The following is a 17,520-nucleotide window of genomic DNA, read 5'->3' on the forward strand; positions in this document are numbered from 1 at the left end:
ATATGTTTTGGGATTCTTCCGATGGCATTGAGGAGTACACCACATCAGTCATTGGCTTTATCAATAAGTGCATTGACGACGTCGTCCCCACAGTGACCGTACTTACATACCCCAACCAGAAGCCATTGTGCAGATGTTGCCTGGATTACAGAAGGCTAGATGCTGCCGCTTTCACACTAACCCAAAAACATGAAAGAAATCCTGATGTGCCCTCCGATGAACCATCAATACAGGACTAAGATCGAATTGTACTACACCAGCTCCAACGCTCGTCAGATGTGGCAGGGCTTGCAAACCATTACATACTACAAAGGGAAGCACAGCCAATAGCTGCCCAGTGACTTGAGCCTACCAGAAAAGCTAAACTACTTCTATGCTCAACTCGAGTCAAATAACACTAAAACACGCATGAGAGCACCAGCTGTTCCGGACGACTGTGTGATCACATTCTCCGCAGCCGATGTGAGTAAGATCTTTGAACAGGTCAATATTCACAAGGCTGCGGGGCCAGACGGATTACCAGGACGTGTGCTCCGGGCATGTGCTGACCAACTGGCAGGTGTCTTCATTGACATTTTCAACATGTCCCTGATTGAGTCTGTAATACCAACATTCTTCAAGCAGACCACCATAGTCCCTGTGCCCAAGAACACAAAAGCAACCTGCCTAAATGACTACACACAAAAGTGCCCTCAAAGCTCATCAGTAAGCTAAGGACCCTGGGACTAAACACCTACCTTTACATCTGGATCCTGGACTTCCTGACGGGCCACCCCCAGGTGATCAGGGTAGGTAACAACACATCCGTCATGCTGATCCTCAACACAGGGGCCCCTCATGGGTGCGTGCTTAGTCCCCTCCTCTACTCCCTGTTCACTCATGACTGCACGGCCAGGCACGACTCCAACACCATCCTTAAGTTTGCCAATGACACAACAGTGGTAGGCCTGGATGCTCTTGATGGTGCAGCTGGGAATGAGGTAGTTGGGTGGGCTATTTACAGATGGGCTGTGTACAGGTGCAGTGATCGGTAAGCTGCTCTGACAGCTGATGCTTAAAGTTAGTGAGGGAGATATACAGTTGAAGTCGTAAGTTTACATACACTTAGGTTGAAGTCATTAAAACTCATTTTACACAAAACCAATACCATGCAAAACGAACTCAAATCTCAAATAAATAGATGACTTATGAAATGACCTTGAGGAAATGATGTACATTCACGACAGACCCAAAGTCTCTAGCTATGTGAATTGTAAAATAGTTATCACGTTCACTTGGATTTAAAAACACAAATAACACAAAATATTTACCAAACGTGATCATTCCTTTTCAGATTTGTTTAGCTAGCATGTTTTGAAAGTTTAAACGTGCCATTTGTTATAGAACTGTAGTAATACAATTGAAACGGACACTCCTTATTCTGAAGAACTGTGCGTGCATTCCCGGAACTTGTTCATTCCACTTTACTTGCAATCCGGGATCCTTGGGATGGCCCTATCCCAATAGATTCACAAGTAAAATGGTTAAGGTTAAAAGATCAACTTGAACACTATAACAAACCATGATATCATGTCCTCCTCTGTATCTAATAATATACAATGAAAGGACACTTTAAAAAAAGAAAAGCTAAATATTTTACTAAAGTCTTCTTCTTCGGTATTGGGTTGGCAGATCGCATCCATAGGGATATGATTTATTTCACCTTTATTTAACCAGGTGGGCCAGTTGATAACAAGTTCTCATCTACAACCGCGACCTGGTTAAGATAAAGCAAAACAGTGCGACAAAAACAACACAGAGATACACATGGGATAAACAAACGTACAGTCAATAATACAATAGAAAAGTCTATATACAGTGTGTGTAAATGTAGTAAGTATAGGGGGGGGGGTAATGCAATAAATAGGCCATAGTGGTGAAATAATTACAATTTAGCATTAACACTGGAGTGATAGATGTGCAAGTAGAGATACTGGGGTGCAAAAGAGCAAAAATAAATAACAATATGGGGATGAGGTAGTTGGGTGGGCTATTTACAGATGGGCTGTGTACAGGTGCAGTGATCGGTAAGCTGCTCTGACAGCTGATGCTTAAAGTTAGTGAGGGAGATATACAGTTGAAGTCGTAAGTTTACATACACTTAGGTTGAAGTAATTAAAACTTGTTTTTCAACCACTCCACAAATTTCTTGTTAATATAGTTTTGGGAAGTTGGTTAGGACATCTACTTTGTGCATGACAAGTAATGTTTCCAATAATTGTTTACAGATTATTTCACTGTATCACAATTCCAGTGGGTCAAAAGTTCACATACACTAAGTTGACTGTGCCTTTCAACAGCTTGGAAAATTCAAGAAAATTGTCATGGCTTTAGAAGCTTCTGATAGGCTAATTGACATCATTTGAATCAATTGGAGGTGTACCTGTGGATGTATTTCAAGGCCTACCTTCAAACTCAGTGCCTCTTTGCTTGACATCATGGGAAAATCAAAATAGCTCAGCCACGTTCATCTGTACAAACAATAGTACGCAAGTATAAACACCACGGGACCACGCAGCCGACATACCGCTCAGGAAGAAGACGCGTTCTGTCTCCTAGAGATGAACGTACTTTGGTGCGAAAAGTGCAAATCAATCCCACAACAACAGCAAAGGACCGTGTGAAGATGCTGGAGGAAACCGGTACAAAAGTATCTATATCCACAGTAAAACGAGTCCCATATCGACATAACCTGAAAGGCCGCTCAGCAAGGAAGAAAGAAGGAAGAAGCCACTGCTCCAAAACCACTGCTCCAAAACCGCCATAAAAAAAGCCAGACTATAGTTTGCAACTGCACTTGGGGACAAAGATAGTACTTCTCTGAGAAATGTTCTCTGGTCTGATGAAACAAAAATAGAACTGTTTGGCCATAAGGACCATCGTTATGTTTGGAGGAAAAAGGGGGAGGCTTGTAAGCCGAGGAACACCATCCCAACCATGAAGCACGGCGGTGGCAGCATCATGTTGTGGGGGTGCTTTGCTGAAGTAGGGACTGGTGCACTTCACAAAATAGATGACATCATGAGGTAGGGAAATTATGTGGATATATTGAAGCAACATCAAGACATCAGTCAGAAAGTTAAAACTTGGTCGCAAATGAGTCTTCCAAGTGGACAATGACCCCAAGCGTACTTCCAAAGTTGTGGCAAAATGGCTTAAAGGACAAAAAAGTCAAGGTATTGGAGTGGCCATCACAAAGCCCTGATCTCAATCCCATAGAACATTTTTGGCCAGAACTGAAAAAGCGTGTGCAAGCAAGGAGGTCTACAAACCTGACTCAGTTACACCAGCTCTGGCAGGAGGAACGTGTCAAAATTCATCCAACTTATTGTGGGAAGCTTGTGGAAGACTCCCTGAAACATTTGACCCAAGTTAAACAATTTAAAGTCAATGCTACCAAATACTAATTGAGTGTATGTAAACTTCTGACCCACTGGGAATGTGATAAAAATAAATAAAAGCTGAAATAAATCACTCTATTATTCTGACATTTTACTTTCTTAAAATAAAGTGGTGATCCTAACTAACCTAAGACGGAATTTTTTACTTGGATTAAATATCAGGAATTGTGAAAAACTGAGTTTAAATGCATTTGGCTAAGGTTCTGACTTCAACTGTATATACAGTATTTCACTTCAAACAGTTTATTTCATTTAATTATACACAAGAGAAAAGAGGTTGCCCAGCATAAATTCATGTACAAACATAATTTTTAATTACATTCTTGTCATTTAGCAGATGTTCTTATCCATTCAAACCTGTGACCTTTCAGTTACTGGCCCAACACTCTTAACCGCTAGGCTACCTGCCAACAGAACAATTCACTTCAATACAGTTATTCAAATACATTCATCATCAATGACTAAAATAATGAATCTAGTATTAAAAGACAAATGAATAAACACAAGTAGTTGATTCATAGCTTGTTTATCATTAAACAAAAGTTGTTAAGTAATAAAATAATCCACCCAAACTAATGCTAAAAACGGATCATTACACCATCTTTATATGATATACACGGATAGGGATGCACAATATATCGTTGAGCATATCGGAATCGGACGATAATAGCTAAAAATGCCAACATCGGCCCGATTTAATGCGGATGTGAAAAACCGATGTCAAAGTAAACATGCATACCTATATAACGTCGGTAGATGACGTAATGACGCAACAAAAAAATACATCACGACTCAGAACAAAAGCAGAAAAATACTAAGCGCACACTTCCAACAACTAAACAAGTTCAAGTCAAGCAGTCATTTGAAAAAGAGTAAGAAATTTTCAGCGAGACAACGCAAAGGCGAAATCCGTTAACGCCAAGATAATGGGATTCATTGCCCTTGACAATCAACCGTCCTCTGTCGTGGATGACGCCGGCTTTCGCCGATTGGTTAATCCCCAGAACACAGTATTTTTCAGACGGTGACCTACCGGAGTTACACAGAATTGTTAAAACGCACATCTATGGGCGTCACTGCTATTAGCTTCACAACTGATATTTGGACCAGTGATGTCAGCCCCATGAGTATACTGAGTCTGACAGCACAGTGGGTCGATGAGGATTTCGCACTGAGGAAAGCCGTATTGCATGTTCAAGAATGTGCTGGTTCTCATACCGCTGCAACCATTTCAACGGTGTTTGAAACTTGCAAACATGAACACACTCCTCGCGCCAATCCAACAAATGTCTCGAGAAATAAGCTAATCAACTGCGCCTGCCATACGTAAATGCCAAAAAAATAACTTGTTGGTCGGTGTGGTTTGTGGTGTGTAACTTTAACTTAACTAGGCAAATTAGTTAAGAACAAATTCTTATTTACAATAACGACCTACCCCGGACGAGGCTGGGCCAATTGTGCGCAGCCCTATGGGACTCTCAATTACGTCCGGATGTGATTGAAACCAGGGACTGTAGTGACACGCTGCGTCCGTGTTTTAACTATTTAACTGTATTAGAATGCTTAAAAGATTTTAACATTTTAAATATCGGTGTAGTTTGTTGGCAAGGAAAACATTGGATATCTTATTGGCCAAAAATGTCATATCGGTGCATCCCTAGTACAAAATATTTGAAACACCTTCCTAATATTGAGTTGCACCCCCCTTTGTCCTCAGAGCAGCCTCAATTCGTCGGGACATGGACTGTCCAAGGTGTTGAGTGCTTTCCACAGGGATGCTGGCCCATGTGGACTCCAATGCTTCCCACAATTGTGTCAAGTTGGCTGCGAATGGATCTACTCCGAATAGCTCGTTCCATCTCCTCCCACAGATGGACAAAGAAGTAATGTTATTGGAACCATTCCTGGACAAACCTTGTGGCATAAGACATTATCCTGCTGAAAAAATATATTTGCAGATGGATACACTGCTGCCATGAAGGGATGCACCTGATTGGCAATGATGTTTAGATATTCTGTGGCATTCCAAACATTGCTCAACTTTTATCAAGGGGCCCAATGTGTGCCCTGAAAACACACCCCGCACCTTCACACCACCAGCCTCCAATGCTGACACACGGAGTGGATGCATGCAGTGGTGTAAAGTACTTATAGTTCTTTAAATACTTTTTACTTAAGTAGTTTTGGGGTTCTTTACTTTACTATTTATATTTTTGACAACTTTTACTTTTATTTCACTAAATTCCTAGAGTAAATAATACTTTTAACTCCATACATTTTCCCTGACACACAAGTACTCAACTTCATTTTTTATGATTAGCAGGACAGAAAATGGTCCAATTCATGCACTTATCAAGATTACTTTTGATACTAAAGTATATTTACAACCAAATACCTTTATACTTCTACTGGAGTTACTCCTGCCACATTAAGAGCAGAAGTAAGGCTTCTCTCCGGTGTCTGTTCTCTGATGACCTTTTAGCTCAGCTTTTTAAAATCATTTTCTACAGTCAGATCAGTGGTAAGGCTTCTCTCCTTTATGTTTACCTTGGTGTCTTTTTAAGTGGCACATTTGAGAGAAACTCTTTCCACAATCAGAGCAAGAGTAAGGCTTCTCACCTGTGTGTGTTCTCTGATGAACCTTTAGCTCAGCTGATGTTGTGAAGCATTTTACACAGTCAGAGCAGGAGTAAGGCTTCATTCCTGTATGTATACGTTCATGTGTTTTTAAGTTGCACAGTAGAGAGATACTCTTTCCACAGTCAGAGCAGGAGTAAGGCTTCTCGCCTGTGTGTGTTCTCTGATGGACTTTTAGCTCAGTTGATGTTGTGAAGCATTTGACACAGTCAGAGCAGGCGTAAGGCTTCACTCCTGTATGTATACGTTCATGTGTTTTTAAGTTGCCCAGTTGAGAGAAAATCTTCCCACAGTCAGAGCAGGAATAAGGCTTCACTCCTGTATGAATAAGTTCATGTGCTTTTAAAAAACCCTGTCGAGAGAAACTCTTTCCACAGTCAGAGCAGGAGTAAGGCTTCTCTCCAGTGTGCACTCTCTGATGAAGTTTTAGCTCAGCTGATGTTGTGTAGCATTTAACACAGTCAGAGCAGGAGTAAGGCTTCACTCCTGTATGTATATGTTCATGTCTTTTTAAGTGGCCCAGTCGAGAGAAAATCTTTCCACAGTCAGGGCAGGGGTAAGGCTTCTCTCCAGTGTGCACTCTCTGATGAACTGTCAGATTCCCTGATGTTGTGAATCTCTTCCCACAGTCAGTACAGGAATACGAATTCTCTCCTGTGTGTATTTTTAGGTGTATTTTTAGCTTTGATAGAATTGGGAAAATCTCCTCACAATGTGGGCAGTGGTGAGACCTCTTAGCTCTGTGATCTTCCTGCTGTTTCTCTCTGGATGTAGAGAATGTCTCAACATGGTCTCCTGTGTGAACAACATCAGAAGAACCAGTCAGTTGGTGTGATATACATGTCAATCAAATCAATATTATGAAGCCCTTTTTACATCATCGGATGTCAAAGTGCTTTATAGAAACCCAGCCTAAAATCCCCAAAGAGCAAGCAATGCAGATGTAGAAGAAAAACTCCCCTGAAAGCAGAAGAAAGAAAGGTAGAGAGGAACCAGGCCCAGAGTGGTTGCCAGTCCTCTTCTGTCTGTACCGGGTGACATTATTCATATCAGTAGGCTGTACAATACATGGGAATAAAACTATTCTAAAAGTGGGTAAGAGTTGAAAGCTAAAAAGGGGCGTGTCATCCTCCACTCACTATCACAAGGGTTAGTAACTACACAGACTCATTTCATAGAACTTTAAAACACTGGCAGTTTGTCTACTTCACTTCACTTGCAAGTCTCAGTAGCATGAAATAACATCTACCTTCTCATTGAAACAGTTCTAAGCAAATTTTCCTGCACAGTGAGAAGTGGGAACGAACAACAAACTTAGATAGAACCTGTTCTTACCATGAGAAACAGATTCCCCAATCTTCTCCTCCTCTTCTTCATCTTTAATGTTGACATTCAGCTCCAGTGTTTGACTGTAGTCTTCCAGCTTCACTGATGCCATCTCTGGATCCTGCAGAGCAAACTGGGCTCCACTGTAACAATCAGGACCCAGTGACTGTAGGTTTGGACTCAGTGTGGAAGGAGAGAGACAGGCTGGGTTTGTCCTTACTGTTGATGTTACCGGCTTCAGACTTAATTCTAGTCGTCCTGTAGTAACAACGAGTAACAGGAAAAAAGTTACTGTCTTGACAGTTCAGGCACTTTCTTTACTCTCAAAAATATATATTATATTTCTTTTGGTTCAATTATTTAATTCAGTGCTTGACTTGGACTGAAATAGATACCGGTACTGTTTATATTTAGGTGCAGCAGCTCCACAATACTGTTGAGCTAATATTCTATAAGGGGACATGAGCTCAAACACTAGACCTTTGAGGTGGCGGTAATCAGACATGTCCAGTCTCCTGTCCATCTCATTTCAAAAGAGGAAGTAGGTAACAAAACATTAATTCATTCAAATTGGACAAAGTACACGCTTTAAATTTGGTCTACACAACGTAAATTAACTTAACCTATAGTAGATTTCCCAAATGCATGAATGACTCAAAAACCCTTTAGTACAAGGTTGCAGTTTGTTTTAAGCAGCATTATGTACTATTTTCCTGAATAACCGTCTTCACATTAAAAACCAATCGTATTTCCCGTTCACACCATAATTTACAGCTAAATATAGAAACTGGACGTGTCTGAATACTACTACACATGATAATCATTACATTCAGCTTCAGAACTGTAGTGCGACCGTGAAATTGTCTCTGCACCAGCACTGAAGTCTGTTGACGCAGATAGAATGGGCGCCACCATGGTACCAGCTTGTGAATTTCACATAAAACCAATAACATGCTAAACAAACTCAAATAGATTTTTTATTAAATGACCTTGAAGAAGTTATGTACATCCATTCAGACAAACCTTGTTTCTAGCTGTGTGACTTGAAACAGTTTCACGTTCACTTGGTTTGACGCAAAAATAACAAACCATTAACAAACGTGATAATACCTTAACGGATGTTACCTAGCATGGTAGAACATGTTGTTTTGATATTAGAAAGTTTATACACGCTTTTACATACCTGTCGTAATAAATAGAAACGGACACAAAAGGTTATCTTCCTGACTGCACTGATCTGGCGCTTTCTTTATTCTGAAGAACGCCTGCCCGGAACTTCCTGTTCCCCCACGACCACAGTGCAGCCTCAGATAGAACAACAAGACAGATATTTTACCGGAAGTATAAATGTCAAGCATCCGCGTAGAGTTGCCAAATATGGTAGTGAGAGGAAGCCTGCTGACAGGCAGTGGGAGAAGATGGAACGAGATGGATTTTGTCCGACATTCTGCAAATGTTCTAATCTATGAAACATCTGATCTTAATACAGTTCTGTTCCCAAAACTAAAATCTGTTGTGAACAGAGTGGGCTAAGATTTATAGACTTCACGCTTTGCAAAAGTTTTAAATAATCACGTTGTTTAGAAGGAACGCTGAGGTGAATTGAGTTATTGCTCACAAGTTCTTCACGGAGGCGTTCCCTAACAGAAATATGCAGGATGTGTGCTAGAATGCGCCAATAGGAGCTCGGGCTTGGCACTGCCCACTATGACTTATCTGTTCCCATTGGAAACGACCAGCTGTGGTCTATCTTGATTTAGTTATAAAAAATCTTTGTTGCAACCGTCCTTATTATTCAGGGATCCTTAGGATGGCCCTACCCCATAATATGAAAAGGTTGGTGCTTCATTTGAGCCGGATCCAACCGCACCTCTCGGTTTTGTAGTCTTTCGTTCCGGGAACCCGTTTGACAGGATCAGGTAACCTACCTTTAAATATCCTAGCTGTGGATTGTGTGTAGCCAAATCACAAGGCATGACTACTGTCGGGAAGGTCTAACTTTCACAAAATGTGAAAGTTAGACCAATTTCTCTTCTGAAATCCGACTCAAGAATTAGTGCTAAAGCCTTAGCCAGGAGATTGGATAGACTGCTCCCATATCTAATACACCAATACCAAAATGGCTTTGTGAAAAACCAAGGTTTTCACAATGTGAGGAGAGTACTAAACATAGTGCACATGTCAAGGGTCCCCTGATACTGCCATACTCTCACTTGATGCAGAAAAGGCATTCCATAGAGTTGAGTGGTCTTATTTCAGAGATTTGGGAACTACTTCTGTAAAATGCCACTAACATTGCCACTAACAACTTGATTTCACAACATTTAAAGATTTTTCGGGGGCACGAGACAAGGATGTCCTGACAGTCCAGGACTCTTCCTTTTAGCTATAGAACCCTCTGCCATTGCAGTAAGGGCCCAACCGTCAATTAGTGGAATTAAAACAGATTTTGAACAAAGAGTGGACCTGTATGCTGATGATATCCTCTTATTCCTAACAGATCTAAAGAACTCTTCCCTCTCCAATTTAATTAATAACTTGTCCGTTTTTTGGGTTTAAAGTTAATCAAACCAAATCTACCATCCTTTTCCTCAACAAACAAGATACTGAATCCAGTTGTACAGCATCTATTTGTGAATACAGAACAAGGTTTCACATATCTTGGTATTAAAAATCACACCAGAAATTAGCTCGAGCTCAGCAAATTATGAACCCATGGTAACGAATGCAACATAATCCATCAACAGATGGACATCATTGCTTGTATCTATTATTGGTAGAATAAATATCATTAAGACTCATATTCTGCCCAAATTCCTTCGTCTATTTCAATCAATTCCTCTAGCTGCACCAAAATAAAATAGTATTTCTGTAATTGTTGATTGTCCTAATTGGAACTAATGAATATGTGTACATTTTTTTTAAACAATGAATGATGAGGCCACTGTGTTCTTGGGGACCTTCAACACTTCAAGGGGCTCCCGAGTGGCGCAGCGGTCGAAGGCACTGCATCTCAGAGCTAGAGGCATCACTACAGACACTGGTTCGATTCCAGGCTGTAACTCAACTGGCTGTGATCGGGAGTCCCATAGGGCGGCGCACAATTGACCCAGCATCGCCCGGGTTAGGCAGTCAGTGAATAATAAAAATGTGTTCTTAACCGACTTGTCTAGTTAAATAAAAGACAAATAAACACTGCAGTAATGTTTTGGTTCCCTCCCCCAGATCGGTCCCTCCCCCAGATCGGTCCCTCCCCCAGATCGGTCCCTCCCCCAGATCGGTCCCTCCCCCAGATCGGTCCCTCCCCCAGATCGGTCCCTCCCCCAGATCGGTCCCTCCCCCAGATCGGTCCCTCCCCCAGATCGGTCCCTCACCCAGATCGGTGCCTCCCCCAGATCGGTCCCTCCCCCAGATCGGTCCCTCCCCTAGATCGGTCCCTCAACATAATCCTTTCATGGAGCTCTACGGACAAATGTGTCTGAATAATTGTACACATGTAGAAAACCCATAATCATAACATTTAGCATCAAAACAGCAGTAAAAAGGGCTCTCTGCTGCACCAGAGACGCAAACAGACTGGGCACCGCCATTTTACCAGCTTGTGAATATTTCCTTTCATGGAGCTCTATGGACAATTCCTTCGACCTCATGGCTTGGTTTTTACTCTGACATGCACTGTCAACTGTGGGACCTTATATAGACAGGTGTGTGCTTTTCCAAATCATGTCCAATCAATTGAATTTACCACAGGTTGACAACAACAAAGTTGTAGAAACATATCTAATGGAAACAGGATGCACCTGAGCTTAATGTCGAGTCTCATAGCAAAGGGTCTGAATACTTATGTAAATAAGGTATTTCAGTTTGGGTTTTTTAAGTATAAAATTTGAAAAAAATTCTAAAAACCTGTTTGCTTTGTCATTATGGGGTATTGTGTGTAGATTGATGAGTGTTAAATTTGATATAAAAATATAATCTTAGAATAAGGCTGTAATGTAACAAAACGTGGAGAAGTCAAAGGGTCTAAATACTTCCTGAATGGGAGAGGGGATACCTAGTCAGTTGTCAAGGGGTCTAAATACTTCCTGAATGGGAGAGGGGATACCTAGTCAGTTGTCAAGGGGTCTAAATACTTCCTGAATGGGAGAGGGGATACCTAGTCAGTTGTCAAGAGGTCTAAATACTTCCTGAATGGGAGAGGGGATACCTAGTCAGTTGTCAAGGGGTCTAAATACTTCCTGAATGGGAGAGGGGATACCTAGTCAGTTGTCAAGAGGTCTAAATACTTCCTGAATGGGAGAGGGGATACCTAGTCAGTTGTCAAGGGGTCTAAATACTTCCTGAATGGGAGAGGGGATACCTAGTCAGTTGTCAAGGGGTCTAAATACTTCCTGAATGGGAGAGGGGATACCTAGTCAGTTGTCAAGGGGTCTGAATACTTTCTGAATGGGAGAGGGGATACCTAGTCAGTTGTCAAGAGGTCTAAATACTTTCTGAATGGGAGAGGGGATACCTAGTCAGTTGTCAAAGGGTCTGAATACTTTCTGAATGAGAGAGGGGATACCTAGTCAGCTGTACAACTGAATGGGAGAGGGGATACCTAGTCAGTTGTCAAGGGGTCTGAAAACTTTCTGAATGGGAGAGGGGATACCTAGTCAGTTGTACAACTGAATGCATTAAACTGAAATGTGTCTTTCACATTTAACCCAACCACTGTGAATCAGAGGTGCAGGGGGCTGCCAGAATCAACAATCACATCTCTGGCGCCAAGGGAACAGTGGGTTAACTGCTTTGCTCAGGAGCAGAACGACCAATTTTTACCTTGTCATTCGATCCAGCAGCCTTTAATTGACTGGCCAACTCTCTAACCACTAGGCTACCTGTACGTATTCATGTAAGAAGGCTGTGCAATACAAAAGGAGAATAAAAAACTATTAAAGTATCTCATAAGTCAATAATATTATGAGCTAAATCATCAACTCAACATCACAAGGGTTATTAGTAACTACACACCCATTCTACTGCAACTTATCATGCACAGTGGGAAGTTGGAACGAACAACAAATTTAGTTAGTTAGAATCTGCTCTTACCACGATTAACAGATTTGCCAATCTTTTCCTCCTCTTCTTCATCTTTAATGTTGACATTCAGCTCCAGTGTTTGACTGCAGTCTTCCAGCTTCACTGATGCCATCTCTGGATCCTGCAGTGCAAACTGGCCACCACTGTCACAATCAGGACCCAGTGACTGTAGGTTTCTACTCAGTGTGGAAGGAGAGAGGCAGGCTGGGTTTGTCCTCACTGTTGATGTTACCGGCCTCATACCTGAGTCGGAAAGTAGTAGAAGAGAAATGGACACAAACATTATTGTCTTATGTTCTGGCACTTTCTTCATTCTCTAAAAATATATTATTTTTTCTTGTTCAATTATCTAATTCAGTGCTCGACTTGGACTGAAATAGTTGCCGATAAACATTTTGGGTGCCGGTACTGTTTATATTTAGGTACAGGAGCTCCACAATATGGTGGAGACAATATTTAACCTATAGTAGAAAAATGCATAAATGCCTCAAAAAACATTTAGTACAAGGTTACAGTTTGTTTTAGGCAGCACTACGTGCTATTTTCCTTAACCTTTTATTCACTGTTTTACATCAAAAACCATTTGTATTTCCTGTTCACACCACAGTAACATTTATAGATGAAGACAGAAACAACTGAATGTGTCTGAATGTTATGACACATGTAGAAAACAGATAATTATTACATTTGGTTTCAAAACAGTAGTGCAACTGTAAAAATGTCTCTCTGCTGCAACTTCACTGCCTGCACTGAAGTCCGTTGACGCAGACCGACTGGGCGCTGCCATTTTACCAGCTCGTGAATTTTTCCTTTTTTTATTTTTTATTTCACCTTTATTTAACCAGGTAGGCCAGTTGAGAACAAGTTCTCATTTACAACTGCGACCTGGCCAAGATAAGGCATAGCAGTGTGAACAGACAACACAGAGTTACACATGGAGTAAACAATTAACAAGTCAATAACACAGTAGAAAAAAGGGGAGTCTATATATACATTGTGTGCAAAAAGGCATGAGAAGGTAGGCAAATAATTACAATTACTTTCATGGAGCTCTATGGACAATTCCTTCAACCTCATGGTTTGGTTTTTACTCTGACATGCACTGTCAAACGTGGGACATTATATAGACAGGTGTGTGCCTTTCCAAATCATGTCCAATCAACTAAATTTACCACAGGTTGACAACAATCAAGTTGTAGAAATATCTCAAGGATTATCAATGGAAAAAGATGCACCTGAGCTCAATGTCGAGTCTCCTAGCAAAGAGTCTGAATACTTATGTAAATAAGTTTTCTGTTTTAAATATTTTATAAATGTCATTATGGTGTATTGTGGGTAGATTGATGAGAAACATTTATTTAATCAATTTTAGAAAAAGTCTGTAACGTAAAACATGTGGGAAAAGTCATGGGGTCTAAATACATTGTGAATTCACTGTATGTATTCATATCAGTAGTCTGGTACTGTATGTATTCATATCAGTAGTCTGGTACTGTATGTATTCATATCAGTAGGCTGGTAGTGTATGTATTCATATCAGTAGGCTGGTACTGTATGTATTCATATCAGTAGTCTGGTAGTGTATGTATTCATATCAGTAGTCTGGTACTGTATGTATTCATATCAGTAGTCTGGTACTGTATGTATTCATATCAGTAGTCTGGTACTGTGTGTATTCATATCAGTAGTCTGGTACTGTGTGTATTCATATCAGTAGTCTGGTACTGTGTGTATTCATATCAGTAGGCTGGTACTGTATGTATTCATATGAGTAGGCTGGTACTGTATGTATTCATATCAGTAGGCTGTGCAATACAAAAGGGGAATAAAACTATTCTAAAAGTATCTCATAAATCATGAAAATGATGAGCTATATCATCCTCCACTCAAGGGTTAGTAACTACACAGACTCACTTCATAGAACTTTAAAACACTGGCAGTTTGTCTACTTCACCTCTTAGGCTACTCTCTGATCACTCCAGATAGACCAGTGAATAAAACAAATGCTGACAATACTGGTGTCAAACGATGCAAGTGTCAGTAGCATGAAATAACATCTACATCATCATGAAACAGTTCTACTGCAACTTTTCATGCACAGTGGGAAGTTGTAATGAACAACAAACTTAGTTAGATGAAACCTGCCCTTACCATAAAAGGCCAACTTCTGCAAGTCTCCACCCCACTGCTCTATGCCAGTAAACAAACTTGGATAGACAGAACCTGCTCTTACCATGACTAACAGATTCCCCAATCTTCTCCTCCTCTTCTTCATCTTTAATGTCAACATTCAGCTCCATTGTTGGACTGCAGTCTTCCAGCTTCACTGATGCCATCTCTGGATCCTGCAGTGCAAACTGGGCTCGTCTGTCACAATCAGGACCCAGTGACTGTAGGTTTGGACTCAGTGTGGAAGGAGAGAGGCAGGCTGGGTTTGTCCTCACTGTTGATGTTACCGGCCTCAGACTCAATCTGAGTCGGCCTGTAGTAATAAAGAGAAAAATACTAAAGTTATTGTCTTCTCAGTTCTGGCACTTTCTTTACTCTCAAAAAATACTATTTAAATTCAAGTGCAGGAGTACCACAATACTGTTGAGCTAATATTCTATAAGAGGAATTTGTGCTCAAACAATATACATTTGAGGTGCCGGTACTCAGCTCCTGTCCAAGTCACGCACTGATCTCATTTCAATAGATCTGGTAGCTCAGCAGTGACAACAAAACATGAATTCCTTCACATTAGACAACGTTTACGCTTTAAATCAGGCTACACAATTAAGCGCACTTAATCTATGGTAGATTTCCCGAATTCACATAAATGACTCAAAAACCATTTAGTACAAGGATGCAGTATGTTTTAGGCAGCACTATGTACTATTTTCCTGAATAACCTGGTCTTCCCTGTATTATTTAAATCAAAAAAACAATAGTATTTCCGTTCACACCATAGTAATATGTATAGACAGCGATAACTTAAATAGTCTGAATATTAGTACACATGTAGAAAACTGATAATCATTACATTAAACTTTAAAACAGTAGTGTAACCGTGAAATGGTCTCTCTGCTGCATCCACTCTGCCTGGACTGAAGTCTGTTGACGCAAACCGAGTGGCGCCGCCATCTTACCAGTTCGTGAATTTTACACAAAACTAATAAATTGTAAAACGAATTCAGACATCTCAAGTAAATATATTCTTTGTGAAATTACATTGAGAAAACGATGTACATCCACTCAGACAAACACAAAAGGCTCTAACTATGTAACTTGTAAAATAGTTAACATTATCACGTTCTTCACTCGGCTTGACACAAAAATAACACATCACACCTTTACCCAACGTGATAATACCTTAACGGATGTATTACCTAAAATGGTACGACATATTCTTTCGATATTAGAACGTTTAAACGTGCTATTACATACCTGTAGTAATAAATAGAAAAGGACAATAATGTTATCTTCTTGACTGCACCGTTCTGGCGCTTTCTTTACACTGAATAATGGTGCGCTTTTGTCCGGAACTTCCTGTTCCCCCACTAACACCGTCCGTGCATTCCGGGATCCTTGGGATGACCCAACCCCATCACATGAGAAGGGGTCGCTGCCTCCTCCGGGACACATCTATTTTGCATAGAGTTGATTGTGGCCTGTGGAATGTTGTCCCATCCCAGCTAGCACAGTGGATCTGGGCCGATTTACTTAACTAGGCAAATCGGTTGAGAACAAAATGCTTATTTACAAGGACGGCCTACCCCGGACGACACTGGGCCAATTGTGCCCGGCCCTATGGGACTCTCAATCACATCCGGATTTGATACAGCCAGGATTCAAACCCGGGACTGTAGTGATGCCTCTTGCAGACCGCTGCATCCGTGTGTGTGTGTTAACTATTTAACTGTGCTAAAATGCTTAACAGGCCGCTAACATTGTAAATATCGGTATCGTTCTTTTGGCAAGGAAAATATTGGATATCGTATTGGCCAAAAATGCCATATCGGTGCATCCCTAGTACAAAATATTTGAAACACCTTCCTAATATTGAGTTGCACCCCCCTTTGCCCTCAGAACAGCCTCAAATCGTCGGGGCATAGACTGTCCAAGGTGTTGTGTGCGTTCCAAAGGGATGCTGGTCCATGTCGACTCCAATGCTTCCCACAATTGTGTCAAGTTGGCTGCGAATGGATCTACTCCGAATAGCTCGTTCCATCTCCTCCCACAGATGGACAAAGAAGTAATGTTATTGGAACCATTCCTGGACAAACCTTGTGGCATAAGACGTTATCCTGCTGAAATAATCTGATTGCAGATGGATACACTGCTGCCATGAAGGGATGCACCTGATTGGCAATGATGTTTAGATATCCTGTGGCAAATTCCTAAAGTAAATAATGCACTTTTTACTCCAAACATTTTCCCTGACACACAAAAGTATTCTTTACATTTTTTTCTGATTAGCATAACAGAAAATGGTCCAATTCACGCACTTATCAAGATATCATCCCTGGTCCTCCCTACTGCCTCTGATCTGGCAGACTCACTAAACACATGCTTTGCTTGTAAATGGTGTTAGTGTTGGAGTCTGAGTGTTGTTATCTGCCCCTGGTTATCCGTAATATAAAAAATAAAACACAACTGTGCCGTCTGGTTTGCTTAAAACTTCTTCAGGATTGTACACTTAAAAAAAAATATATTTTCGCCTAAAAATACATACCCAAATCTAACTGTTTGTAGCTCAGCACCTGAAGCAAGGATATGCATATTCTTGACACCATTTGAAGTTTGTGGAAATGTGAAATTAATGTAGGAGAATAACACATTAGATCTGGTCAAATATAATACAACAAAAAAAAAAAAACGGTGTTTTTCTTTTTCGTCTTTGAAATGCAAGAGAAAGGCCATATAGCCAGCAGCATACCACCCTGCATCCCACTGCTGGCTTGCTTCTGAAGCTAAGCAGGGTTGGTCCTGGTCAGTCCCTGGATGGGAGACCAGATGCTGCTGGAAGTGGTGTTGGAGGGCCAATAGGAGGCAC

At 40.9% G+C, this 17,520-nt stretch overlaps 1 protein-coding gene across 2 annotated transcripts; it reads right to left on the reverse strand.

Annotated features, from left to right (window-relative positions):
• Positions 1-3,687: 3,687 nt before the first annotated feature.
• Positions 3,688-16,022, reverse strand: LOC139396373 (zinc finger protein ZFP2-like). 2 transcript variants are annotated; one of them, XM_071143407.1, is made up of 6 exons: positions 15,912-16,022; positions 14,719-14,967; positions 12,495-12,728; positions 7,413-7,661; positions 6,060-6,872; positions 3,688-5,299 (listed from the first exon to the last, which is right to left on the reverse strand). In XM_071143407.1, the coding sequence occupies exons 2-6, from the start codon at positions 14,819-14,821 to the stop codon at positions 5,277-5,279; spliced, it is 1,422 nt and encodes a 473-aa protein (XP_070999508.1). In that variant the 5' UTR covers positions 14,822-14,967; positions 15,912-16,022; the 3' UTR covers positions 3,688-5,276. The 2 variants fall into 2 exon arrangements, with proteins under 2 accessions (XP_070999508.1, XP_070999507.1); XM_071143406.1 differs by lacking the exon at positions 3,688-5,299 and having other exon boundaries at positions 5,747-6,872.
• Positions 16,023-17,520: the final 1,498 nt, after the last annotated feature.

This window comes from Oncorhynchus clarkii, unplaced genomic scaffold (genome assembly GCF_045791955.1).
Source record: "Oncorhynchus clarkii lewisi isolate Uvic-CL-2024 unplaced genomic scaffold, UVic_Ocla_1.0 unplaced_contig_13910_pilon_pilon, whole genome shotgun sequence".
Taxonomy (NCBI): Eukaryota; Metazoa; Chordata; class Actinopteri; order Salmoniformes; family Salmonidae; genus Oncorhynchus; species Oncorhynchus clarkii.